Raw genomic sequence first — 27868 nt, forward strand, 5'->3', positions numbered from 1 at the left:
GGCTAATAGTCATACAAGTCAGCCAGGCACATTTTGTTGTCAAGCTGACCTGTGATGGATGATGGAGCCATATTGCAACATGCCAAGGATGTTCAGGATCCTGGTGTCACCATGTGGGCCGCTCACTTTGGATGAGACAAATGACTCTTAATATGCATTGGAGATTTCCCCTAATTCGCTTGACATTTTCGAAACGTCTCGTTAATTCCACCCCATCTCCTATCAATTACATTCATATGCAACAATCCTGCAGTACTAATTTATGCTCGGAGGAAAGGTTCATTGCAAATGCAGGACGTAGTGTGATTTTCATATATCGAAGCTTAAAGAAAGGATATCACAGTATGCATAATGCTGTGAAAATGATATTTCAAACCTGTGTAATCCTCATAATCATTTAAGGTGCAATTCTCACAATATGCTCTATTAATCTGCCTATTATGCTGCTTGATAATCTATGATAATCTCTTGTCATAATCCTATAATATATTCCCATAGGGTATTAGGTAGGTTTATAGGCTCGCTGTTGCTGAGATAAGACTCTTGGACCTTAAAAGAGTTTAAAAGCAGAATATGTTGCCTTGTATATTATTATAATAACACATAGGAAACATATCAGACTTTTTCAACAGGTTCAACTCTTTTCATAGATACAAACCACTGAATAACAGTGTGGCAACTGGCGGACTAACAAGAAATAGTAGGTATGCAAAAGGTATAAGAACATTAGTGGAAATATTGACAGATGGAGCTGATGCATGGTCCAAAGTTACCTCAGCGAGTTGTTTCCATGGGAACATTCTGTTTTCTACCTGTCTCATAGTAGTAGTAATGAAGACATTCTTATAAGGAAATCACAGTACGCCACAGAGCAATGGGACATTATTGTGCAGTTTACCTTTAAATCTGTTAAATTCAAATCTTAAAGTCAAATGTAACATTTAAATAAGGTTTATCATGTAAATTTTTACACTTCTTAATCATGAAAAGGTATATCCACTGTAGTTTGCATACATAAACTAATGTGCCAAACGCGCTGAAATGAAAAAAATAATAACCGAATTTCCCCCAAGAAAAATGTGTATTTGTGCCCTGCACTGTTTCCCAGAGGAGCCCCCTCAGCTGTTTCTACTGATATGTTGCTGACACACCAGCGACTTCACGCCATACTCCCCCACATACAACACCATCCTCCAAACACATCCTCCAGATATATCACATTCCTCTGCCATATAATTGAGATGATGCATGGGAGCAAATATTTATCATTTATATTTACTGCATGAACATCTCTGGAAGTTGATTTATGGCCATATTGTTGGCAATGGTATTTTTTTATTGCATTATAAGGCAATAAATGACAAACGTGTGAAAGCATAACTCACATAGTATTCTTCTGTCTTCTGCTGTTGCTTTTGTAATCATTTCAATTGGATTCGTCTTTGAATCAAAGTGGAGCTGGAACGGGTTGTATAGCGGTGCCTTCATCTTTGTGAGTTCTTTGAATGAGACTTGCTCTGGTAAATGAAAGAGTCTTTGTTCCAGCTCATGTTTTTTGCCTTTCATTAAAGGAGCATGTAGGTGTAGCCTTTGTTTTACATTTGTGTATTTCCACAAACCTTTGAAAAGGATGGACATCTTTAAACTGCTTTGTAACATTGCTATTGTGGCTTTTACTGCAGTATCAGCTCTATCTGAGCATATTTCTCATACAGTTAATAAACGCAGCACCTGCCATCATTCAAACCCTGGCAGAAACTGGATACCATCAAGCAGGTGTGAATGTATGGTAAAAATATAGACTGGAGCATTGACATCACTTCTGTCTTTTTAAGATGTTACATAAGATCTTTATCATGCTTTACAACTTATTTCTGTCCAAATGGGTTGATAACAAGCTTTTATTCTGAAATTTCTACAAACCGGTTTGAGGTTCTATGGCTGCTTAAATCCAGCTGTCAGTATATTTTTAGATGTTCAGACCGCTTACTGCAAACAGACACAGGTGAGGTAAGAGAGTGTGAGTTCATTTTCACATTCATACTATTTTGGGCTCTTACCCACTGTTTACATAATTTAATGTTCAAAAAACTTTACTTTCTTAATGCTGTCTGTGCTGACACACCTGTATTTACCCTCTGTCTGAGACGCTCTGTTTTAGCACCTGTCTCTTTGAGCGCCCTTCCAGAAAAAGCCCAGTCTGCCCTGATTAGCCAGTGTTTCAGGTCCTTTCTGTGTCTTTGCATTTCTGCACCATCATTGAAGCTGGTTAATGACTGTAATGGCTTATAGCTGCTCTTTCTACCATAAAAAAACACCAAGCTTTTAAACCAAAACCTTAACAACTGTACATGTTTCAGCAGAAATATGATCTGAAATAAGGGAGAAAATAATAACATCGGTAACCAAGATTAGATGTTTCCCTGACGTAAGCATGTAGCTACATGTGGTAGGGTACTTGCAGCCAGGGAACAACTGTAATGGATTATAGAGACACTTTCTTCTGTGAAGTATCATGAATAATAATGTCTAAGGCAACATCTTTACAAGTAGACATGGACATGATCCAGCAGGAATATGAGTTTGTCACAGTTTTGTATTCCTGGTCACCTACTCTTTCCTGCATGTCTATGAGTACTCACCTGCTGACTTCTCAGCCTTCCGCCTGGCCTTGACATGCCCTCTGCCTGTTCCCTTCTGATTTGTCTGTTTGGACTGTGTACGGTAACCTGGTTCCAGATTTTCTGCCTCCTTGACTACATGCCCTGCCTGCTTCTCCACAGTACCATTGCCTGCTGTTGAAATGAACTGTTTTTGTTGCTGGACTTTGTGGAGAGACATTGCTGGAGTGTTGAACTGCGTTGTGTGCTGTTAACTTGCCCTGCTCTGTACTTGCCGAGCTGTAACAGTAAATGTCATTACAAACTCATTAATTTTTTTTTTTCATAGCTGCTTATCCTGTTAGGGGCTGCACGGGGGCTGGAGCCTATCCCAGCTGTTATTGGGCAAGAGGCGGGGTACAACCTGGATAGGCTGCCAGATTATCACAGGGCTAACTCATAGAGAGACAACCATTTACGCTCACATTCACACCTATGGCCAATTTAGAGACGCATATTAACCGAGTCTGCATGTCTTTGACGCTGGAATACCCAGAGCAAACACACACTAACACGGGGAGAACATGCAAACTTTACACGGAAGGGCTCCCCACCCTTGATTCAAACCAGGAACCCTCTTGCTGTGAGGCAACAATACTAACCACTGCATCACCGTGCCGCCTGACATTTAAGACTGTTTCTGGTTTCTGTGTGCTGCAATTGCGTCCAAACACCACCCGTGAAAGATCTGAAATCAGGGAGAAAACAACAAGATCAGTGTATGTAAAGTAGGCTCTTGCACTAGCATGCCTGGAACTGATAATCATATAAAGAAATCCATCATGAGCTGGCAACGTTGGAATCTATTATTTAAAACAGTCTGAGGTTTTTGCTTGCAGGGATAGATTTTACATATGTTAGCCTCGTGGGGCTATTTAAAACTTTGGACACATTTAATTTGAACATCTGGCCTTGTCACATTATATGATAGAAAATAGGGGAGAGCAAAGGTCCCCTTTAAAGAAGACAGTGGGTTAAATGGGAGACAGACATGCTTAGTAAAACAGCTGGATAGCTCCATAACTGAAAGAGTTAAAGGCAAATCAACATTGTAGTGGATGGCCCTCTACCAAGACTGATGTACATGGAGCCTAACTTTGAGATAGCAACATTAGTGGCACACTTAGAGTTGCCTCTTATTTCCCATTTGTAATTACACTGTGCTCAGAGCGTTCACACACTTGCAATGATGCAAACGTGTGTCTTATGAGGCAATATTGCATTATTGACAGATTACCCCCCTCCAGGGCCACAGTGATCCAGAGACCTCTGAGAGAGAGAGAGAGAGAGAGAGAGAGAGAGAGAGAGATATTATAGTTAAAGTTATTTTACAACAGATAAAAAAAGTTAATGTCGCTGAATGAATCTCCAAACTTTGCAGCTTTTTCTTTTATACATTGTGTCCCTCTGTATGCAGTTCAACAGAAATGAATAGCACATACATGCCCTTGCATGGAAAATAAAGAGTCAGCAGTGGCAGCAGAGGATTGTAGGGCTCAAATCTGTTGTGTATAGTAATTAAACTGTAATTGAATTTTGCTGCACCCACTGTGTACCAACAGATTTTACCATATTAGCTTAAACCTCAGGTGGCTGTTAAGTTAATCAAGTCCAATATGGATATTGCATAATCTCAACAAAACCACCGAAAGCCTAGTTCCAATTACAATGCTATATGGCACTGTATAACTTTGTCAGTAATTAAGCCTTTAGTAGATGTGCTCCACTGATTAGCTTTGGGTTTTTTTTCTTATGTGATGATGTTTGGAATTGTAATGCAGTTGTTTCTTAGTATGGATGCTGCGCACTGGATAGATTAAGGTCAGCTGTAGTCACCACTGAAATGAGTTACTGTTGGGAAGTTTTCATGGACACTGGGTGTTCTAGTAACAGCTTGAAAATCTATTTTAAATTGATGTAGAGAAAAAAGGGTGTTGAGTATATTTTACATGCTTTGATTCTAAAGATATATCAGTGAAGATTTGTGCAACATCTGCAATGAATGCAGCAGAGCAGTTTCAGGCAAAACTTCAGTGATAAAAAAAAAAAAAAAGCCTTACATACTGAGTCGGATTTTAACCCCAAATTGTTTGCCCTTAACTATTTTGGTATTGACCCATACTTCTTCAAACTGCCTTTAGCAGGAACAGATAGGTAAGAATGAACGATAAGACTGGGGACCAGGGAACTGACTTCAATTTTTGAAAGAACTGGATTCTCCAAATTCACAAAAAATGTTCCAGAACAGGAAGAGTAGGGGGCAGAGGGGCGGAGGAGTGGTGGAGGCTGAAGGAGATCCTCTACCCCCAGCTGTTTTCTTTCCAGTATGGGGAATAACAATGAGAACTTCATTCTCTTGGGCCTGTTTGAATATGTTCATAGATAACACTGAACTCTGTTTGAATGTAGGGGCAAGGCCATTTAATGTTTTAACTACTGCATATTACGAGGGGTTTGTATTTGTTGCCACAGGAAATAAATGGTATTCCAGCATTCACAGCAAGAAACACCCTGCTGAAATAATGTTACATAAACCACGTACAGTCAACATAATGCTGTTTTTTTACATTTTCAAAATGAATAGGTTGAATTTAAAATTGCAGGAGAGCTGTCACTTTCAATTAACAAGATTTCTAACTGTATCTTGGTTTTGTTGGCCTCAATCGTGTCAGAGGTCAAATGTGCAAGGCAAAGATAAATAAGATGCTGATATGTCAAGATCTTTAGCCTTGGCCAACACCAGCGAGATATTGTGCTTTTACATATTTTATTTTATTATTTATTTTTGTCAGGTGTAGCCCAGTCTTTGTAAAAAGTCTGAGTGGCGCAGTTGTGATTTGTGGTGAGAATGGTGACAGCAGCATTTAAAAAAGAAATACTTTCCCTCAGGATCATTCATTTCTGGGCTTCGTCCTATTTGGCCATCACTGTGTGTTGATGAGAAAACATAAAGAAACATATTTCCTTTCCTTCATCAACTGTCTTCTTCACCTGGTAATACTCTAATGGGTGGTGCCCCAACATTAGCAATGCCATGTTTTGCCTGAAGTGTAGCTATCATTACTTACTTGACATCCATGAACACCATTATAAGGTAGTTCTAAAGGGTCTGTAATATCATGGCAATGACCAATTTATTAATTCAACTGTCAATGGACACATAAAGGCAGGGCTGCTATTGTCTCTGGGCGTAGTATCATTGGGTTTAATGGTGTTCGTTCCGATTGATTTTCACTGTAATCAAAAAGATATTGATCTCAGACAGCACTGATACCAGTATCTGCCATTAGCCAGTGTTCTGGGCGGCCATTAAATTGTCACATTTTCTTAATAGAAAAAAATCCCTGATGTCTTTCAAAAAAATAAGGGAGTGACATTAAAGCCAGGCTAGGCAGTTTTATTTTTGCATCACTGGACAAAATTTCTGTAATAACTTCTGAGCATATTGTAATTCAAGAGGACCGAGAGAACTCTAGACTTCTGTGTCCCCTCTTGGCTCTGTTTTCAGGCTTTAGGAAATGTAGCCTGTGACGGGAGACTTTGGCCAATCACAGCTCATTTTAGAGAAAGGGCAATCCTGTTGGCTTTCTACAAATACTGATGCGTGTGCATGTCCATGTCCTGACAGTGAAAGGCTGGTTTAAAGGTGAAGAATTCTGTAAAGAAAGTTGCTCTCCCAGCATTAGCAACGACTACCTACAAGGCAAAGCAACTCACAAAAGGGTGACTGACAAATCAAAAAGAGAGTTTACAACAGTCTGACAATAAACGAAATAAAACACTTCTCGATATTGGTGTTTCAGAGAATTAGAGAAAATGTTGCTTATAGCTGTGCTATCTGCTAACCACAGCCAAAAGCTCATGACTGCACTTAACATTAGCTAGCTAACGTTAGCTAGAGTCTGAATGACAGTGTGACCTCTGTCTCACTCCCTGCTGCTACAGACCACTGCGCCCGCAGAAGAGCAGGAAGCAGTACTGGAAACAGACCCCCAGTCAGGCACTGCAACAACCGAAATCCAGCCAGCGCAAACCCCACCTCTGGGTGACCAGACAGCCCAGGCTCCTCACAGGATCAGAAAACTTTCTGTTGCTGCTGTTACACAGGTTAGACCTGGTACTACTACTGGCCACCAGCCTGCTGTGACACCTAGCACTGGGGGATTTGCACTGGCCAAATTCAAGCTGCTCCAGCTGCCGATCAAAGGACCATATCCCAAGCTGCTGCTCACTCTCCTTCCACAGAAGCAGTCCACAGTGGTTGAAAGTGAGAAGGAGGGAAAGTGGGGCAGCTATCTAGCTTATTTTTGTCTCATTTGTGGTCTGAAAAACAAAGAGAGAGTGAGAAAGTTTCAAGGAGGGGCTGAGCAAATACACTGCAAGCAACTCTACAGTGAAATAAGATTAAATAAATCAATACATGTGAACAAACGTGGATCACTGTATGAAGCTCGTGCATATGCCTGTGGTAGTCTGGTGGGAGGGGCTTATGACAGAGAGGGGAGAGCTGCAGGAAGAAGGTGGTTTTTGAAATTCTGCCTTTTTTTTGCCACTTCCAGATTTCTGCGTAACCCAGCTTTAATGTTACCCTTTTCAAATAAATCAACAGAGATGTTGACATTTTGTTGTAGTTGTGTGTGTGTATGTAACAGATGGCGCTCACCTCACAGATGCTGCAGGTGCCCCATCTTTGTTGGTACCTGTTCACTGGCCATCTCGGCTTACCCCTGGGCTGTTGCAGGTGGGTTCACAGTTGGCATCCGATTATGTCAATATTTGTCTTTGCCTACAGCATTCAGGATGGCTTCAACAACCCTCCGCTGCTTCAGGGTGCTGGTTCCATCCAATTTTAATCCATCCTAAAAGCACATTTGACAAAAAGAAGACTGTGACAGCAATTGCGGCAACAATATTATTATTTAAGCCTGAAAGGTCTACATCCATATCTCTCTGCAAGGCATTTACAGAGAAGTAAAATGTGAAAAGACTAATTTTACAGAGATAATCCAGGAAAAGTTTTGCCTCTCTTTTAGGAAGCAGTAGCTGTGATTGACAGGTGATCTTGGCAACCCTAGTAGGCTAGGTGTTTATGCATGCATGGGATGAATCCCTGTGTCTGTGTGGGTTTTTGTGTGGATGCATGTTAGTGTGAGTGTAGCAAAGAAAGCTGTGTGAATCACTAAGGCAAAACATGCGCTGTTGAGCACTACCTGACCTGGTGATCTCAGATCCTGGGGCTGTTCCAGGAAACTCTCCTCACAGGGCCTGGCTTCAGAGGGAACACTCTCTGTGATCTGTTCAATACTACAGATGCTTCACTGGGTTTCAGGAGCCCATCAATAATGCTACTTTTCTCACATATGACTCAGTCCCCTCAAGGCTACCGACAGTTGTCTGATTAACATTAAATCTATAGCGCACCCTCCCACTATTCTTGTTGTCAAATGCATGTGTGTATCCCAGCTAACAGGTCTATGTAGAACATCTATCTTGTTATCACTCTTAATGACCACTAAGTAATGTAGTATACTGGAGCATTAGGTGGTAAGTGAGGGTTATTAGGACCAAGATTCTGAAGTCAAAGTCATGTTCTTTTTTTCCTTAAAGGAAATGGCCACTTTAGAATGAAAATACAGGCAGTACTTACTGACCCTCATGCCGGCAAAAAGTCCGGTGCAGTTTTTTAATCCACAAAACTCGTTCGGGGTATTGGAGGATAACAGCTAGCCGGAATAACAGCTACACTTGAGGTGCATGGAACCCACATTTGGGTCAGTAAGTACTGTCTGTATTTTCATTCTAAAGTAGCCATTTCCTTTAAGGACAATAACTGGGTGCTTGCAGTTAGATCAACTCTACGGACGGGCACAAAACTCAATCAATCAATAATTTTTTGTCACATGAAATCATACAAGATACAACTCCAGTATTATGTGATTCTGTCAGCTCCTTCATGTGCATTGTAATTTAGTATTTTTTTGCCTCTTCTTACATTGTAGGCTGCTGCTTTATAAATGACCATGTTCCTGGATGGTTCTGGTAATCCATGATCTGTGGTTGTCCAATGATTGTAGTTTTAGGTACAGTTGCTTCTCTTATTTTACAAAATAAACCCACCCACCACAGAGAACTCATTGACGTCATCAGTGACCTCAATGGTGGTGTCCTTGAACGTGCTCCAGACCTAATTGGCTCCATCTTTTGTGTCACTGGGGGCATGTGTCGTAGTTTTTTTTATACATCTTGACCTTAACAAGATGCCTGCATGATTGCGCCTCCCAAATGCAGGCATTGACTCTGCAGTAGCCTCCAAATAACGCATATCAGTGATCCAGAGTGTTTATTCCCTTTGTGGAGCAGGGCGAGCAGGAAATGGACAGCACCTCACATTCCCACTGTCACACCAGTACTTCTTCACCACAAAGCACTGGCCTCCTCTTCTTCTCTCACTAGAGTCATCTGCCCTATCAGATTGGCATATAGAGAAAGAGTCACTTGGTTGAATGCTGTCCGGTATATCAGGACTTACCCAAGTGAAACAAAAGCTGTTACAGTTCCTGGTATCTAATTGGTAACTGATGCAGCATGGATGTCATTCATTTTATCATACGACGCCTGCACAATGGCTAGCAGGAGGCTGGTTTGGCTGGTGCCCGTCTTCTCTATCATTTCCTTGATATTTACTGATGTTTTGAAACCTCAACCTGAAGAGCTAGTAGAGTCACAGGAGAGTTAACAGACTGGTAAGCTGACTTCCTGATCCCCAAAAATGTCTTGCAGCCACCACCAACGCCAACCATAAAAAGCACTACCAACCCATGCAAAATAGATACAGTATAAGAACAAAAATTTTGCACAAATTTTCTACAAAATTTAACACATATTTAGGTGAGCTAATAGAGAGGTGACTGGAAACATCCTTGCTTATGTCAGAAAAAATGTAATTGTTCGAATAATAATAGGATTTTGCGGTTCAAGGTTCAAGACTTACATGATAGTCATTATGTTAAAAATATAGGATCATGTTTAAACTTTTTTATGGAGCAGATTCTTTAAGTAATCATTGATACAGAGCTTTTAAATTCAAATGTACAGAGAGCTCTGGCTCCTCATTTTGCAAAACATAGATGCTTTGCTTTGAAAGATGAAGTTGTTCCATCCTAATCCTGAGTTTGTCCAGATTATTTCTAATGCTAAAATAACTAAACAAACTAGCAAAGCATCTAATGACAGGAAAACCACTGAGGACTGGAAGGCAGCTGTTTAAGAAAAGCTTAGATTTAAGCTCTATTACTCATAGTGTCAAAATCTTATTATTATTTTTTCCCAGTGGTCACATTTCCAATTTTTAGGATGTGCAGCCCATTAACACCTTGTGCAGTGCATGAGGCCAGTATGCTCCATCAGGAGTGCTTGTCAGATGGTCCAGTACCTTCAGAAACCACGCTAGCTTTCTTTTTTCATTCTTGACATTACTATATCATCCTCTTTTCCTGTGTACAAATGAGTGCAACACTATCAATGTCTCCCAGGAGAGACTGTCTGAAAATGTGAGTCATTATTCTCACATTTAAATGGTATCATGTCTCCTACCTCTTTGAGGACCGGCTTGTCCTATAAACACATTTGATTTTCAGATAACATATCTTACAAACTAGTTCTGATTAAGTATACCCAACCCTTACTCTGCTGTTATAAGAATACACTGCACAGCTGCTCACGTAGAACATGAAACATAACCTTAATCAATCAAAACAAATTCTGACCTAAGATCATTTATTCACTTCTCTGTGTGTAGGGTTCTTTGAGTCTATGACATTGATTCCCTGTCAGAAACTGTCTCTGCTGCATGTGGAGTAGCAGTGAGACTTTTTATTTGATCACACATTCTCTCATTACATCAGATTAACTCCCACTGAAAATTGTCATTTCTGCAGATGATCCCTTGAAGCCAGCTCCAGCCTGCATGTTAGAACTACTGCTCAGTGGTACAAATCATTTTGTAGTAATGCAGTTATTCAGTGACAAAATTCCAAAGGTATGGGGCTTAATGGTGTGCATAGACACTAGTTGATAAAGGCTTTGGATTATACACTGACACAATACAGAAGTATGGCTCTTTATAGGTTTATCATGCAGTGGTTAGCACTGTCACCTCACAGCAAGAGATTCAAGCTTGCTAACCGGGGTGTGTGGAGTTTACATGTTCTCCCCATGTCAGTGTGGGTTTTCTGGGGGTAATTCAGCTCCCCACAGTCCAAAAATATGCAGTTTAAGGATGCATTCACACTGGCGCTATTAGGTCCGCTTTAAACAAACTCTGGTCTGCTTCCACGGATAGTTCAGTTGGTTTGGAGTGGTGTGAATGCTCACTGGAACTCGGACCAAACGACCAAACGAGTGATCCCTGGTCCGCTTGAAAACTGGAGGTCTCGGTTCACTTGCAAGCGAACCCTGGTGCGGTTTGCTTACACTGAGAAATGCAAACGGACTATCCAGCAAACCAAAGAGAGAAAGTGAACCAAAGAGAGGAAGTGACGTAGAGCGCAATGCATTTTGGTGTTTGGTATTTTTGAGGTGACCAAGCTGGCTAAAGGGGATGGATTTCCCTTTTCAGTCCCAACCAATCAATTAGCCGGGTTTTCTTCTTCTTCATGCTTTTTGTTTTCCTGGTAAGTGGTCGTTTCGGGCACTGCCGCCCCCAAATGAGCAGCTGACGTTGTCCAGGTGGTTTGGTCCGCTTTAAAAAGTGTAGTGTGAAAGTGAATCGAACCAAATGACAGTGTCCCCCGGACTATCCTGGTGTGAATGCGCCCTTGGTTTACTTAAGTAACCATAGGTGCGAATGTGAGAGTGAATGGTTGTCTGTCTCTGTGTGTCTGCCCTGTGATAGTCTGGCGATCTGTCCAGGGTGTATCCTGCCTCTCACCCAATGTGAGCCGAGATAGTTCTCCTGGTCACAGATAATGGAATAGAATGGAATACAATTTGGGATGGAGAATAAAGTTACAATCTGAGACAGCTAAGGCAGGAAGTGTGCTGTTAGCTCTACCTCAATCTTACAAGTTGCCACTTAAAGTGTGTAAGATTTAGTGTAATTTTGTTGTAACTAGCTGTGCGGTTTGCACATTGCAATCTGCTGAAACTTTTCCTGGCTAATTCCTTCAGTGTTCTTTGGTCAGGAGGTTTTTAAACAGGAGCTGAATTATTCACAGGTCTCCTCCTCTCCAAAACAACCAGTTAAACATATTTAATAAAGTGCTTTCATGGTACAAATCATTGTTTTCCCGACACTGCTCATTGCAGATGTTCTGCTAGCTAAGGTGTCTGACACAAAAACACAAATGCACCTATCTAGAGCCAGTGTTTGTGTTTTTGTGTTTTTGTGTCAGACACAAATGCACCTATCTAGAGCCAGTTTTTGGTTTGTCTGTTTTGGGCCTCACATGGTGATCTCCATGAATGAGAACCTGCAACCTATGTAGGCTCATGCTAAGGTAACGAAAACACAATGATTCTTATTTTCAGGTAATTAAACACTTAAGAAAACATACTTGTTATATTGTATTCCATTGCTGTCAATCCATTATATCAGTCTGCTAATATACCCCCCTGAATCCTACACACTGAACCTGTAAACACTGTGATTAATTTGATGCACTGTTTAACAAGTCTCAAGTCTTGGCATGGAAGTCCCAATTGAAGTTCAGCCTCATTGATAAATCTTAAATTATGCAAATGTCATTATGTACTCTTCACCAACTTTACTGGCTCTTTACATTTTAACAATAAATTAATATTAATAATAAGAGTAAGAGTAATAAAGTGATAATAATAGAATTGGCTGAGTAATTTATTTTTCTCTGCAAACTCTGGACAGCCTGGCACGAGATCCAAACACCCAAGCAGACCCTGCTTCAAGTCTACCTGTCTGCCTTAGTCCTTTATCAGTTTTCAGATATAAAATAACAGACTGACGCAGCAATGGCATCTAGAGCATAGTATTTCTTGTGTGGGTACATTGTGTTTTTTATCCCTCGCGTCTCTCACAACTCTCTCTCCTGCACTGTCTTCCCATGAGTGTAAAAGGCTTGTGAGAGAATGACAAGCAAGAGCACATTATCACGATTATTAATTTAGGTTTGGCAGGGTATCAACTCATTTCAAGCCCAAAGGCTAAAGCCCGAGCAGAGTTTGAGTCGTTGGTTTTTAAGTCCAAGTAGAGTTCCAAGGTTTTTTATTTATTCATTTTTTTTATTTGGCAAGTCAAATGTGACTCAAGTTTGAATAATCTTTTAGACTCAAGCCTGAAGTTCACTGTTAGATCCACAAAATTGCATAAAGCACTACAACAAAACAGTGTGAGGAGTTGCTATGTTGGTGTGGGAGTGTTTTTAGCTTGCAGAGGTCAAACACATTTAAAGGTCCAGTGTGTAGGATTTAGGGGCATCTATTGGCAGAAATGGTGAATAATAATCATAATTATGTTTTCATTAGTTTATAATCACCTAAGAATAAGATTAGTTTTGTTTTTGTTACCTTAGAATGATCCATGTATATCTACACACAGAGTGGGTCTTCTTTAATATAGTCCACCATGTTGTTTTTTCAGAAGCCAAAGACGGACAAATTAAACACAAACTCTAGACAGGGTGAAGTTTTTGTGTCGGCCACCATAGTATTCTCACATGCATGGCACACAAGAGAAGTTTAAGTTCTACAACCTCACAGCTGTAATCTGCTAAATCCAGCACACTGGACCACTGGAGCCACTATAGGTACAATCTATAGATTTCCAACTTTGGTGTCCCCAAGTGGTAGCACTAAAAAGCAGCTTTGACAGACAGTAATGTATGCTGTTAACCTCCTCTGACATAGATAGACATGTTGATGCTTAGCAGGTATAATGTAAAGCATGCGCTACATCTTAGTTTAGCATGTTAGCAAGCTAACATTTGCAAATTCACACTCAGCAAAAAGTGGTGGCGTGAGTGGAAAAGTCAGGGGATCTCTCTTTGTAAAATGATTCACGAATCAGTTGAGTAGATTTTTGAGTTATTTTGTCAAATAAGAATGGAAAGCTTTGATCAGCTGGATGTGCTACATAAAAAGGTCAAAGGGAACACTAAGGTCAGTTACACCCATCATCTGGGTAAGCATAGATATCTCTAGCCTTCCAAATTCCATTGCAGACAATTGGGAAAAAAAGTCAGCCCTCTGGTGGAACTCAAGGAGAAGTGGAGGAATCACCAAAATCCAAAGACCTCCTCCATCGTAGACATGAGGGTGTGCACAAAATTCCATGACAATCCATCAAATAGTTGCTGAGATATTTCAGTCTGCGCCAAAGTAGTGGACCGACATTGCCATCCAGTGCCATGCCTCTAGTGTGGCTAGATGTATGTACGTAGTGGCTTTACAGAAACCACTTGTGATAGAAGGGCTATCAAATGCCAAGACACTGCCGTTTATGCTTTTTATCATTGTCGGATTTTAACACTATGAAATTATTAGAAACGTTAACTGCTTTAAGATACAAAAGGTCATACTGGTTCAAAAATACTCTGACAGAGACACAATTCCAAAAATACATACACTTTATTATATCACTGTCTCCTTTTTCTTCTCCTTAAAATGAGGAGCAGTTACATTTAACAGCCTCTTTACAGTCAATTAAATAGAACAAACCAATCAAAATTAATATTACAAACACATAAAACACAAGAAACCCAAAAGAAATCAATCTTACAAATGAACAAACCAACAAACTGAAAAGAAAGTCAATAACAACATAAACCATGCCACAAAAGAGAGACACAGAAACAGATCACACATCGTATTCTCACAGGGAAAGCAATAACATTTCCAGAGTCCTCATGGACAGCTTCACCACTTCCTGCTGAAGTGAGCATAGACAAAGCTGCAGAGCTGAACCAGTGGCCTTACCAAGAACAAACACAATAAATAGAATAAAAACACAAGACCGGTCATGTAACCCCAAAACAAAGAAAAGAAAAACTAAAATTGTAGAGAAGCAGCAGCAACACGTGAAGGTATAGAGACTGTGGAGAACAAACAATGAAGAGGCAAAGCCTTGTAGAAACAACACAGCAGTGCACCAGAGAGTAGAAGCTGGGAATTTGAAAGGGGACTCCGCTGTGATGCACAGTCTGGACTAAAGCTGCCTGCAAAGTGCATTGAAACACTAAAATTACCAACTAGGAATTACACTTAAACCAAAAGTAAGCTGAACTCGCAGATCCATTCTAGAGAGCAGATTGTGGCGCAGCTTCCCAGTAATTGAACAACTGAAGGGTGAGAGCCTCCGGAGCCGCTCAAACAGACTGTATAAAATAATGGATAGCCACTATGACATCACCCATTGGTTTTGAGTTTTCTCCCTTTGCCACCTTGGTTTTTTTTTTTTTGAGCCAGAGGTGACCAAATTTGGACGAGAGGGTGGAACTGTGTAGGAGCACAGAGTGGTTGTGACTCATAGAATGTATAATGCCTCACAGACAGTCTGTCACTCAAGCGACCCCACACTTAACTATGTGTAACTTTAAAGTTGTCATGAATCTTAAAATTAGCTATAGAGACCAAAACCATTTTTGTACCAGGCTGTTAACATGTTTATTTCTACTGTAAATTTGGGTATTTTAACGTAGATGTCTACTAGTAGATGACTCACTCTTGGAGCCAGCCTCAAGTGGCCATTCTAGGAACTGCAGTTTTCGGTACTTACATTTAACTTCATTTTTAGACCCGGAAGTTGCTACTCACTCGCTCACAATAGGTAACAGCAGAACAGAAACCAAGAAAACGAGCCTTCCCAAATAGTCAAGTTGTGTTTAGCCTAGGCTTGAGGCAGACAACATCATTCCAATTGGACAAGCCAGCCCTCCTGCAAAACAAGGAGCTTAGGCAGAAATTACGCTATTTACACACACTATGAACATGCAGCACAGTAGAATTGCAAGAATGCATACCTTTCAGTTGCTGGGAAACCTGACCATAAAGAGACACTGCGTCAGCCAAGGCAAACTGTGGACCACAGCACTAACACTGAAGCCAGGTAGGAAATGCGGCAATCACTCAGTTAGTACCCGACACCGCCCCCGTACGTAAGGGCACTAGTGAGTCGTTGAATACAGCCCCATCACAATTAATGGGCAGAAAATCCCACTGTGGTATACATCCACCCACCTCAGCTGCTTACAAACATGGCCACAGAGGGTCAGCAAGGGTGTTTGGGTTGTGACCATCTGAGGCAGAGGTCAAGTGCCTGCTTGGGGATCACCAAATCCTTTTTGATATCAAGGCAAGTTGAATTATTTAGGAGGCTGCTGCACGAGGTGAATATTTCTGCTCCTTGTACTTCCTTACCAATGGAAGAGTGCACAGATGGTCCCTCTTGTCAGCTGAGGTGGCCACAGAAGGAGCTTATATGTGTCTATATGTGGGTGTGAGATAAACTAATGTATGTGTCAGCCACCAGGCTGTAATTGGCCTATTTGCAAACCCTGCCCTCTACTGAAAGTGAGATTTCCTCTTCCAGTGGCCCCATGCTGCTACGCTGTCCCACTTACAAATTCCTGCTGGACTCCTGTCAACAATCCAACTAAATAATCGGCTATCAAATCTCTGATGGTAAGAACGTACATCTGCACCGTGACAGCACACCGGTGAGAGCAATCTCTTCATCTGTCAAGTCACTGTTAGTCATCACTGGATCAAGGGAGCCTTGTCTTTGATTAGAAAAAATCAATGTGTACACTGCGGAGGCTTTCCTCTGTGGGCTCATAGCGTATTGAAAAGAAGCATATCTGACAAAGACATCTACAGCAGCAAAATATATCTCCGTGTGGACCTCTTTTGTTGCACTCTATCATGTAACACAGTTGGAAAGAACTGTCGGATAAGTAAAAGGGCGGCTCAGCCGATCTCAAGTAAACATGACTCTTGAGTCAAGGTTTTATTTAAGTGTCTCCAGTTATTCCCTCTTTCTTCGTGTCATCAAAATATGACATGTCGGCATTGCTGGGGAAAGGTAAAAAGATCTAAGGCAACAGTAAACACACCTCAAGCAAGTGCAACTGTCTCAATAGATGGCCAGCCTTGGCACTGAGCTCTCCTGACGTATAAAAGCTGTAAAGCAGACTGGCAGTGATGCACAGTGAGGTTGCAGAGAAAGAGAAATCCGTCTGTGTGCAAGACATTACGTGGGGGGAAAAAAATTGACAGCAGGTGAGGGTCAGGGGTGTTTAAAAGAGAGGAGGGGGTAAGATAAAGAGAGAGGGGGATTGATGACGATATGCTCCTGGGAAACAGGGCAGAGAGGAGATTGAAGAGTATCCAGATGTCCTATGACTCACTAGCACTTCTACCAGACTGGCCTTTGACAGCCATCTACATACACACAATTCACATACAAATATCTGGTCTGCGAAAAACACACACAGCACTGCTCATGTGTACTGTATGCGCTGGTAAGAACATCTCAACAGATGAAAAATTCTCCCCTCCCTTACACACACAGAGACAAAAAAGTTTACTGTTTTTCATGGGAAAAAGTGAAGGAGAGACAAAAAACTGGAACAGGGAGAAAAGCAAATAAGTGGGAGGGAAGAAGAGAATGCAAAGAGAGAAATGAGTTGTGTGTGTGAGTGAGAGAGAGAGAGAGAGAGAGAGAGAGAGAGAGAGAGAGAGAGATGAGGTGAGGAGGCGGAGAGATGAGAGGCGAGGGAGGGAGTAATGTAGACAGGGAGGGTGGAGAAGACAGGGATAAGCCACACTTGGATAAAGGATTCCAGTGGAGCAAGGAGGGACTTTCAAGTGTTGGATCAGGGAGACCACAGGTCTGTGGTCCCTCATACTGACACTCTGGACAGACTGGACAAAAGAGCAGATAAGGAGATGGACAGACGGAGCCAGAAGGAACACCAGGCCCAGGGCTGACACAGACCAACATGACCTCTCCATCTGGCTATTTAACCTAATCTGAACCTCCTGAAGACCGCTACAGGACGGATGACTGACCATCGGGACTGAAATCCAGCAGAAGTTGGAGGGAGTTCGCTATGGATATATACAAATATTTGAGCATACTTTTCCTCACTCTACCTCCACAAGGTAAATCATTACCGTTTTCTCACTCAGACTTGCTTCACATCTCATTTTCTTTATCAAATTAAGGGACTGTGTGAAAATTATAAGGGGAGAAAAGATGGGGTATCAGAAAAGTCTTTTTCATATTTGCTCAAGTGAGGCTGGTCTATGTTTATTGTGAGAGCAGGGGGAGGTGTTTCAACTTTGACTCATCACACATTATTTTTTTCATTCATTTTGGGTGAAAATATTGTTCTCAAGTCAACCAACAAGAACAAAGTTGGATCCTGGGCCAACTAACTAACTAACTTCGAACGCTGATGAGTTCATAATTTAGAAGAAGAGAGTGGCTGTATTTTCTTTATTGTGTTATATTTAGATTTTTTTATGCCATGCGTATATTGTTATGAGATACTGAAGAGAGGTTATTAGATTTTTTTAATGAGGGGAAGGGTCCAAAGAAAATATCAAACAAGCCATCAGAGGGTTTTGCTTTTTAATAAAACAAATTTAAGACTCCCCATCCCCACCCCAATAGCTTTTTACAGTCCCTAATTAAGCTTAAGTCAGGATTTTTTTTTTCTTGAGGCGAATCTGATAACATGACTAACAGAAAAAAACCCGACCTTCTAGACACAAAAAACTTTGTTGTTCTGTGTAGTTTTCATTAGACAAGGACATAGGAAATGCCTCCGTTGCTTAGTGACCTGGAAACAAGTGTTGTCTGCCCAGTTCATGGACAAGACATGATTGTATAGAAAGTGATCCTCGTTTCTCATGCATTATTGGCCTATGGGAGAACATTGATCAAATGGGGACAGAATTGGGTCCAGTAGACACATCTAGATAACTGCAGGATGAAACTGTTTGGCTTGTGCCCTGCAAAACTAAAAATATCAGCAAATAAACATTACTGGAAATGATATTTGCTTTTTATACCAGAAATGATTAACTATATAACAAATAAATATGATAATTTCTGGATGATTTACATAATTCAGTTAGTTTGATTGCCATTGTCTGCATAAATAATTGTCAGAACAGATACCAACAATGAAAAGCATCCAGGAAAATGTCATGATTTAAAGTAAAAGGAACTTGATACTCCCACAAAAACAGAAAAAAAAGTTCAGTGATTATGTGACAGCCAACTTGAATGAAAAGGCTAGGGTTTCTCTATTCTAAGTGACTCGTAACATCACAGTCTGTTCCAGTGTTATTCACAGTGTCCTGTAAAGCATATTGTACAGAAGCAAACACATTCAACAGTTTTTCCCGCACACATTAGTGCTCTGCCCCACACACTGTCAAAGTCATGACACCCTGTGAGCTCCCCTATGTAAACCCATTAGTTGCGAGCCTGCTTTAGAATCTACTGGAGCGTCCCTCTTTATTTAATATCAGCTGCATTCAACAGATATCGTGCTGAGCTGATGTGATGAAACAAAGGTACCTGATGCTGGCCTCTTTCATTGGAAAACAGAGAGACATTTCAAGGTTGTTAAGCGTCTGGACATGTCAAACACATTCAGGCAGAAAAGGAAGTAAAGACGCGGGGAGAAAAAAAGAAACTACATCCATTTAATAAGATATTGATCCCAAGCCTTTAAAAACTGAGGATGCCAGTTTTCAGGCAACTGAAGGACAGCCCATCAGCTTTGATTGAGTGGATAGGAGAACCTGAGAGGAAGGCCGGCAGCATGACAACAACACCTGTGTCCCTGTTTTAAGACAAGAAGTTAGAAAAGCAGATCATCTTTGTCTAAGATAGACACATACATACATACATACATACATACATACATACATACATACATACATTAGATAAATACATGCGATAGATAGATACATAGGATAGATTCCATATATGGATAAAAGGTAGATTATACAGCAGATGATAGATGGATGGACAGATAGATTGATCAAATATATATAGATACAAGCGATACATTGATATAGTGGATACAATAAATAAGATCAATATGGTTGATGAGAGATAGAAAGATACAAAAGATACAGTAGATTGAGCAGATAAATATGGTAGGTAAGATAGAACTGGTAGAAAAGATAGATTCAGTAAATAGATATGATACGGTACAAATCAATACGTTAGATATGTTAGATAGATACTATAGATAAGATACATAGATTCAGTAGATAAGAGATGAATAGATAGATGGATCGATATGGTAGATATTAAAGATAGGAGACAAATACTATAGATAAGAGATAGATGATATGATGAATAAGAGATAGATACATAGATAGGAAGATAGGTGGAAAGGATATGGTAGATTTGGTAGATAGATAGATAGATAGATAGATAGATAGATAGATAGATAGATAGATAGATAGATAGATAGATAGATAGATAGATAGGATATGGTAGATTCGGTAGATAGATACAATAGATAAGATAGATACAGTAGATAAGAGATAAATAGGTGGATGAATAGATCTGTTAGATATATACAGTAGATAAGAGATGGATAAAAGGATAGATACAATAGACAGATTAGAGGGATAAATACCATAGATAGATAGCCGTCCTGTACATATACATGACTCAAGTTATAATGAGGTAATAAAAACCAACCCCAGCTCCAGTTCAATTATTATTTTGTGCAATAAACAACATACACAATACAGTGGTCCACACACGGAAGACACTGAAATATGCAGTAGTGCCAGGCATAATGAAATATCATTGAGGCTGCTGAAACAAAATCCCGCCTATGATGAATTGCCATGCCACTGAATTACCTGCACAGATGCACCATGTCCAGAATAGAAAAATGCCTAATTGAATATGAAAAAACGGATTGGAATACAAAGGACATTGTGCTGTACGACTCTCTGGACAATCCTCGTCTCTTTAATTGTTCCCAGACCTTGTTAGGTCATCCTCAGTGCGGGGGGGTTGGTGGGGTTGAGTGTCTCCATCAGAGAGCGGCCATGGCAGAGAGACACCGAAGCAGAGAGGGTGAGAGCGGGCGAGGGAGGGAGGAGACGTCTCGACAGATCGCTCCATCAGCACGTCCGTTCAGAGACGCAACGGATGTCCTCAGACTCAGATTCGTGCTTCCTCTTTTCCCATCTCCCATCTCCTCCCCCCTCCCCCCTCCCTCTCCCTGTTTGTCTCATCTGTCAGATACAGTCCCGTGTAACCATACGCCACCTGTATAATAGAGGTCACCCTCCTTTTAGATTACACTCTGTACATTGAATTCTTCACGGTGGAATGGATCGGCTAAATCCATTATAGATGAATGTATTGTAGATGGTATAAAATATGTTCAGGATTAATAGTATGCATTTGAAATCATAGTTTCTATTTCAAATACAAATGTGCAAAAAGAGAAACAATTCAAACTGGTTATATGTCTGTATGTATAGAAGGTTATTGTCAAAGTCTGCACAAAAGAAACATGAGCACGAGTATCACTATTAACTGATGCATTTATATACAGTTTTAAGAAAAGATGTAAAGATATTGTTTTATAATACTTAAAGTACATTAAATTACACATAAGGGGTTAAAAATGCCATGCTATTAGTCTAAGCTTTTCCTTTGTGTCTAATGTCTTCCTCCCTCCCCTCAGTTTGTTCCCAAGTTGGACCTCGTGCCCACGCTGAAGAGAGGCTGCTCCAGGATCTGTTCGCACATTACAATAAGCTCTCCCGGCCTGTGGAAAACACTTCAGACACAGTGCTAGTCCACTTTGGCCTGTCTATTGCCCAGCTTATCGATGTGGTGAGTAAAACCTCACAGCATTGTTAGGTTTCACCAATAGCCAACACCAGAAATCACTATTAAACTTTGATTGCTTTTTTGTTTTTATTACTGGTCCAGCATACATATCTGTTCTGTGAGTCACTTGTCCTCTGAGGAAAATACCTGGAACCTGGAGAAATTTTTTTATTTTTATTTTTTGTTTCATAAGGGCAGCTCCACAGTAATTCTCCATCTACATAGACGTTTCCATAAAGACAATCAGGCCACTTAATTTTAAACCATATTTGAAGCAGTGACGTCACTATTCTGTCATAGGCAGACGGTTACAACAGCCAGGCAACAACCTGCTAAACAACACCAAAGACCCAAAGCCAAAGACCACCAAGATTAGCCTTCTTGTGGAAGTCTCCTCCTTATCTAACTTACAAACATGAACACGTCTTGTTTTGCACTTAAGCTTGTTGAATGCAGCACCAAACATTTCAGCCCAGTCACCAGAAGAAAATGTTGGCATTGTATGTTTTTGCAAACCATGAATGAGTTACATTTGTACATTTCATATGTATCATGTCAGCGTTTCAAAAGTAATATACTATGTGAGCTAACTTTGTCGTCTTGAGTGTGGGGGGTGGTGGATGGCTTGATAATCAAGCAGCAAACTCCAGTGCTGGAAAGTGAAGCCAACATAGGAGTGCCAAAATATGCAATTCATCTAATGGCCGCTTGAGGCTGGCTATAGAAGCGAGTCAGTCTCTGTAGACTTCATGTTAAAACGTCTAACTTCACAGCAGAAGTAAACATGTTTACAGCCTGGTACAAAAAATGGTCTTTTTTTTGTCTCAATAGCTAATTTCCTCCTTTGTGACAGCCGTATAGGGGCTGACTTTTTCAGCCTTTTCAGAAAGGCGCAGGTGACGTCACTGCCAATGTTAGCTAGGCTATCATCTATTGTCATAACAAAGACAGAAAAGCTCATTTTTTAGGATCAGACTGGCCAGCGAACACTGTGCTTTTATCACTCTTTGCTTTGTAAGCTTGATGTTGACCATGTAGTCAACACTCTGTTATGTAACAATATGTTAGGTACCTAGATACTGATACTGTCAAGATATTGTTATCATAGAAACATACCCATGTGGAGCACGTGATTTAAAAAATCGCTGGGAGTGCTAATTTATGAAGCACCCAAAGGACACTACCACCTCTTTTCTGCTGATGAAAAATGCTATGTGGACACAGATCCAACAAGTTACACATAATTAAAGGTAGGTCTACTTGAGTGACAGGCTTTGTGTGAGGTGTCGCTGCGGTCCATTACAGTGGTTCCTGACTGGTCCCGCCACAGGGTCCAGATTTCTCCGTAGTCGTTAGTTCAAGGTCCACACAGTTTGATAAATTTAGCGTCATACTTGAATTTATAAATTTCATATGTTGTCAAGCTAGTTTGCTCTCTCTGTCAAGTAGCCTGTTAGTACTCACTCTACAGCAGGAAATGACACTTCAAAATAAAACCTCTGTGCCGGAAATTCCCTGTACTTCAAAATAAAGTGTCTTTTTTACAAACTTGACCCATTGCAAGTCACTTACGGTCTATTCAGCATGGACCGTGACCCACTTTTTGACTGCAACCCACCAGTTGGAAATTGGTCTATGAGTCAGATCTGCCCCTCGCTCATCCACAGCTCCACCCTCTCCTCCAAATATGATCACATCTGGCTCCAAAAACCCAAGATGGCAGCAGCTACAATACAGAGCTCTCCGAAACCACAGTCCACAAACTGATGGGTGACATCATGGTAGCTATGTCCACGAAGTAGCTATGTCCTGTAGCTATGGTGACACCAAACTAAGACGCCTGCCAACCTGCAGACCACTACAGACTACTGTTCAAGACCAACACACAACAACACAGGTTGCTTTTTAGTTATCACTGCGCTTTCAACGGCTTTTTAGCCACCAAATGTGGGTGTTTTTAAGTGACCCAGTGTGGCCGTGTTTCCCCTGGGGATAGTGCCACAAAAAAGCGGTTGTTTTGTACCAAGACATCACTGTGTTTCCGGCAGAGATTGTGCAGGGTATTTAAACCCAAAACAAATGTTTTTTTGTGCCTACACATAACCACACGTTGACCACTTTGTTGACAACCAACATTTATTCTAGCAATTGGATAGAACATTCACCAGGGAAAAGTGAAATGTTAATGCCAGTTTGTAGGCTGAATAGCTAATAAAATGGGCAGCTGCAGCAAATTAAACAGCATGTAAACTTACTTCCAAATATCACTTCACTCAGGTTAGATGCTGAGGTGTGGTCCTTAAAAAGCTGATTTAATATTATGAGTGTTATGATGGTGTCTGTGCAGTGCAATTGTCTAAATGACACATTTTCAACTGTGCTCTTTCTGTCTTATGTATTATTTCATTATGATCACAATACCAACCAGCTCAAAGCTCCACCAGGAAGGAGAGATAAATCTAAATATACAGATCACTTATCAGCGGAAATGAAACCACAACGGAAGAGATTGAATTATTTTCCCAAATTAAATTCAGTTGTCAAGTATGCTAACACTGGCAGTAAATATTCAAATCCAGACACAGCTGGTCTCAACAAAATAAATCTTTATTCTCTCTTGCCTCTTGTCTCATCTTTTCATTACAGACACTAATTATGTTGCAGGGTTTCTGTTCACGTAGGTAAAAAAACATGTTTATAACACCTTTAACTGCCATTTGGAGCCGTGCAAAGTTGCCTGGTGCAGCTTCAAGACTGAATATGTGCAGCCTGCATCGCTACAGGGATGATTCTCCAGGTTTTTGACACACAATTAGGTGACAGCGCTTGCTCCACATGCCTGGTAGTGAGAGTCAGCTCTTGGTGAAGTTGTCTTCCCCTTCAGTGTGTTTTCACTGACTGCTGTGTCTTAGATGTTGCTGGGAAAGCGCTGGAGATAGCAGGTTGCCAGCAGTAGCAGCAAAGCAACAGACACAGCACACTGAGGGTGTTTTTGCATGAAGCACTGCATAATGTTTTTTCTTTTTTTTTGTTTCCTGGCATATTACACAACTAATCTGTCTTTATAAATAGAGGATATGTGTGTTGAGTTCTTCAGTAAATGATTCGTGAGTGCATGTGGTAGCTTTGAAAAAATAAATGACTAGAAAATGAGATGTTGACAGAAATTCTATCCATGTGATGATAGAGTCTAGACTGACACACAAATCATTTCAAAGAAGATAATCATCACTGATGTTAATCATTTTCTCTTTCATTTACATGAAATAAGGATGAGAAGAACCAGATGATGACCACAAACGTATGGGTCAAGCAAGTACGTAATAGTAAGAGATAAAACGTGCTAAAGATACAATCAAATATAAAGCTTCAGTGTATGAATATGATTAATGTATTCCTGCAGGAATGGAACGATTACAAACTCCGCTGGAACCCGGAGGAATATGAAAATGTCACCTCCATTCGTATTCCCTCAGAGATCATCTGGAGGCCCGACATTGTCCTGTACAACAAGTGAGGATCTGTGTCAATAGATTTTATATCATGTAATTGTAAGAGATTCAGGGCAAAAATAATCAGATAGCAACCAAAGTTTGGATTTTGATGATTTAATTCCAACAGATGGCATGACTGGAGGGAAAGCATGAAGATTGTGTTGTTGTGCCAAACATCCTGTCCTGTGCCAATGTCATAAAGTAATTTAGCTAAAGTAAATGTGAACAAGGTCAGCCTTAATGGACGTGGTTACAAACAAAGCTTGGTACATCGTACAAAGCAACACATTAGGCTGGGAATTAAAAGATTAGATGTAATTGGATGTGTTTCAAAGGGCCTCAGATCAAATGCATTTGGTGTGAGTGCTCCAGGTGGATCTGTGTTCATTTCACTCTGAATATGGGAGATTAGCTAATATGAAAAACTGTATTGGAAACACACAAACAGAATTTGTTATGTAAAACTGTCAAATTCACAAATGATTATACAAAGGCTGGGGTCATGGCGTGGCTTTATTTGTAAAGCAAATTTCATGCGTGGGGTATTTAAATGTCCTTGACGTAAGACGCTGACTAAAACAACAAAAGACACAAAATTAATAAAACTCCATTTAAAGAGAATAACAAAGATTTTTGTGACTCATGCTCAGCTTTTTGAGCAGCAGAGTTCAGAATGAGCTGTAGACATCTGATTTCTGAACCTGCTGGAGATATAGAGATTTTGACATGCATTCTGTAATAATTGCTATATTGTTGTGTTGGTAAAAGGCTAACATTTTTCAGGGGAGAGGCCAGATGCTGTAAACATTAGTGGCTCAACCCAAATCTGAGGGGTCTGGGGTCATGCTGCCCCCTGGAGATTTTTTCCCTTTTACAGCAGCTACATGCACTATTCTTCAAGCCATTCGAGATAATACAGTGTAGGGATGCACCGAAATGAAAATTTGTGGCCGAAGCCAAATATTATTAAACGCTTGGCCGAATACCAAGTACCGAATACTGAATATCATTGTTTAGTTTTTCATTAGTTTTTGCAGATGAACCCCTTCCAGATTAGTGTTGTCACGGTACCAAAATTGGGACCCACTGTGCGATACCAATGAAAATACCATGGTTCTGAGTAGTATCACGATACCACAGTGAAAATGAGGCAGATGTGCCTTTTGTCATTTATGAAAAGATAAATCACTTTTCTATAATACATCAATGATATTTCAATGGAATAAATTACTTATTGACTTATTCATACTTCAAAAACAGCATCAATAAGTGATTAACATAGGGGGATCAAAATAAAATAAATAAATAAAATAAGAATCAACCAGCCACCCTCCTCCCCTGACAAGTCCCTTCATAAGTAATGAATAGTCCCTAAATTGCGGTGAGGTTTGTGGGCCGTTACTGCCAGAAAGAGAAATGTGAACGGCTCGGCCCGGCCCAGTAAGCTGATAGCCGCTGTATTTGACAGGAATACATTAACGTTACTGTCTGTGTCTGTGACCCCCGTTCAACCCACAATCGGTGGGATTCGCCTTTCGTTTCTGCTGTTGGTTGAAATCTGTAGGCTGCTCGCACAGCGTGCTGAATGATTTAAGCCTATTTTTCTCGCTCAAAACTATTTTTAGTCGCAAATGCGAGTGCCGTGACGGACGGATCGCCACACTGCCAATATTTTACTCCACCCGTCACGGCACGCTGTTTGATTGCGTTATCAAAACACGCCACTATTATTCGGCCTTGCTTTTAACTTATTCCACCGAATACCGAATGTGTGTTTTTTTTGCAATATTCGGCCGAATATATTCGGTTACCGAATATTTGATGCATCCCTAATACAGTGCCTAAAAATCTGTACATTATTTAGGGGGAAAAATGACAGTTGCCAAAATTTAAAAAAAGAAAAAGATCAAGCTGTAGACCCTGCATCCTATTTTGTATTTAATTGATCTCCAACAATCTTTATCATTCTAAAGCCACAAGACAATAAATGTTGAGAATGACTGATTTTCTCTCCTGAAACCTAAACTGGTGCAAAAATGTCTGATGTTACTATTTTTTGATTTGCGTAACATAGGTGAGGTAGGAATTTGGCGTAAACAGCACGATTAATCATCAAAACATTACACTATGTTTGAGTAGAGTTCACAGAATGAATGTTTAGCTGACAAATCAGCTACATTGAAATCTATCCCATAATAATCTTGGCTGCTCTAATCAGAGATATTGGATAAAGTCAGATACCCCACTCAGCTCACTTCCTGATTCAGTGACAGCAGTGCCACGCCCCCGTAGGAGACTTGCAGCAGCTCTGAATGTATCATCAATGAGGAAAATGAACGTGATCACAATTTATGGTCAATTCTTTCGCCCTGTAGTCACTAAAGTAAATATTGGGTTAATTTTCCACAAGCCACACATCTTACCAACATTCTGACACTAAGGGCTCTAGTTTCCCAGCGCAGCGCAGGGTGGCACAGGGTGGCGAACCCCGCGCAGAGCTAGTTTCGAGCAGCGCAACCCGAGGCACGCTCAGTTTGGTAGTTTGGCAGACCGAGGTGCGCTGAGATGGGTGTGGTGGCGCAGCAGGGGGAGGTGTCGACAGATCCAGCTTGGCGCAGTGACAGTTTCGTGCCAAAAAGTTTCGCCGAAGGTGCGCTAAAAGCTTGCCAGCTGAAACCAGGTCTACTGTCAGCGCAGGGGGAGCGCAGCCGGTGTAAGCCGAAGTTTGGCTGACCGGCGGACAGTGCACACATGTCACCTAAACCTCACAGGCAGGTTTCCAGAATATCAGGCACATTAACAATGCAAAAAATACCCCCAAAAAACACTAGTCAATGCAACTATCTGCAATCAGC

General features: G+C 40.7%; 1 protein-coding gene across 4 annotated transcripts in view; it reads left to right on the forward strand.

Annotated features, from left to right (window-relative positions):
- LOC125892132 (neuronal acetylcholine receptor subunit alpha-2-like) overlaps positions 1–27868 on the forward strand; it is a 67852-nt gene that overhangs the window by 32592 nt on the left and 7392 nt on the right. For 2 of the 4 annotated variants that reach the window (XM_049581914.1, XM_049581915.1), the window contains exons 4-7: positions 16219–16310; positions 21371–21522; positions 24791–24835; positions 24923–25032. In XM_049581914.1, coding sequence (XP_049437871.1) covers positions 24806–24835; positions 24923–25032 — 140 coding nt within the window. In that variant the 5' untranslated portion in view covers positions 16219–16310; positions 21371–21522; positions 24791–24805. Of the gene's footprint in view, positions 1–16218; positions 16311–17445; positions 17793–21370; positions 21523–24790; positions 24836–24922; positions 25033–27868 lie in introns of those variants that run through there. The other 2 variants (XM_049581913.1, XM_049581917.1) reach the window with 2 other exon arrangements.

This window comes from Epinephelus fuscoguttatus, linkage group LG7, assembly GCF_011397635.1.
Source record: "Epinephelus fuscoguttatus linkage group LG7, E.fuscoguttatus.final_Chr_v1".
In the NCBI taxonomy this organism is placed as follows: Eukaryota; Metazoa; Chordata; class Actinopteri; order Perciformes; family Serranidae; genus Epinephelus; species Epinephelus fuscoguttatus.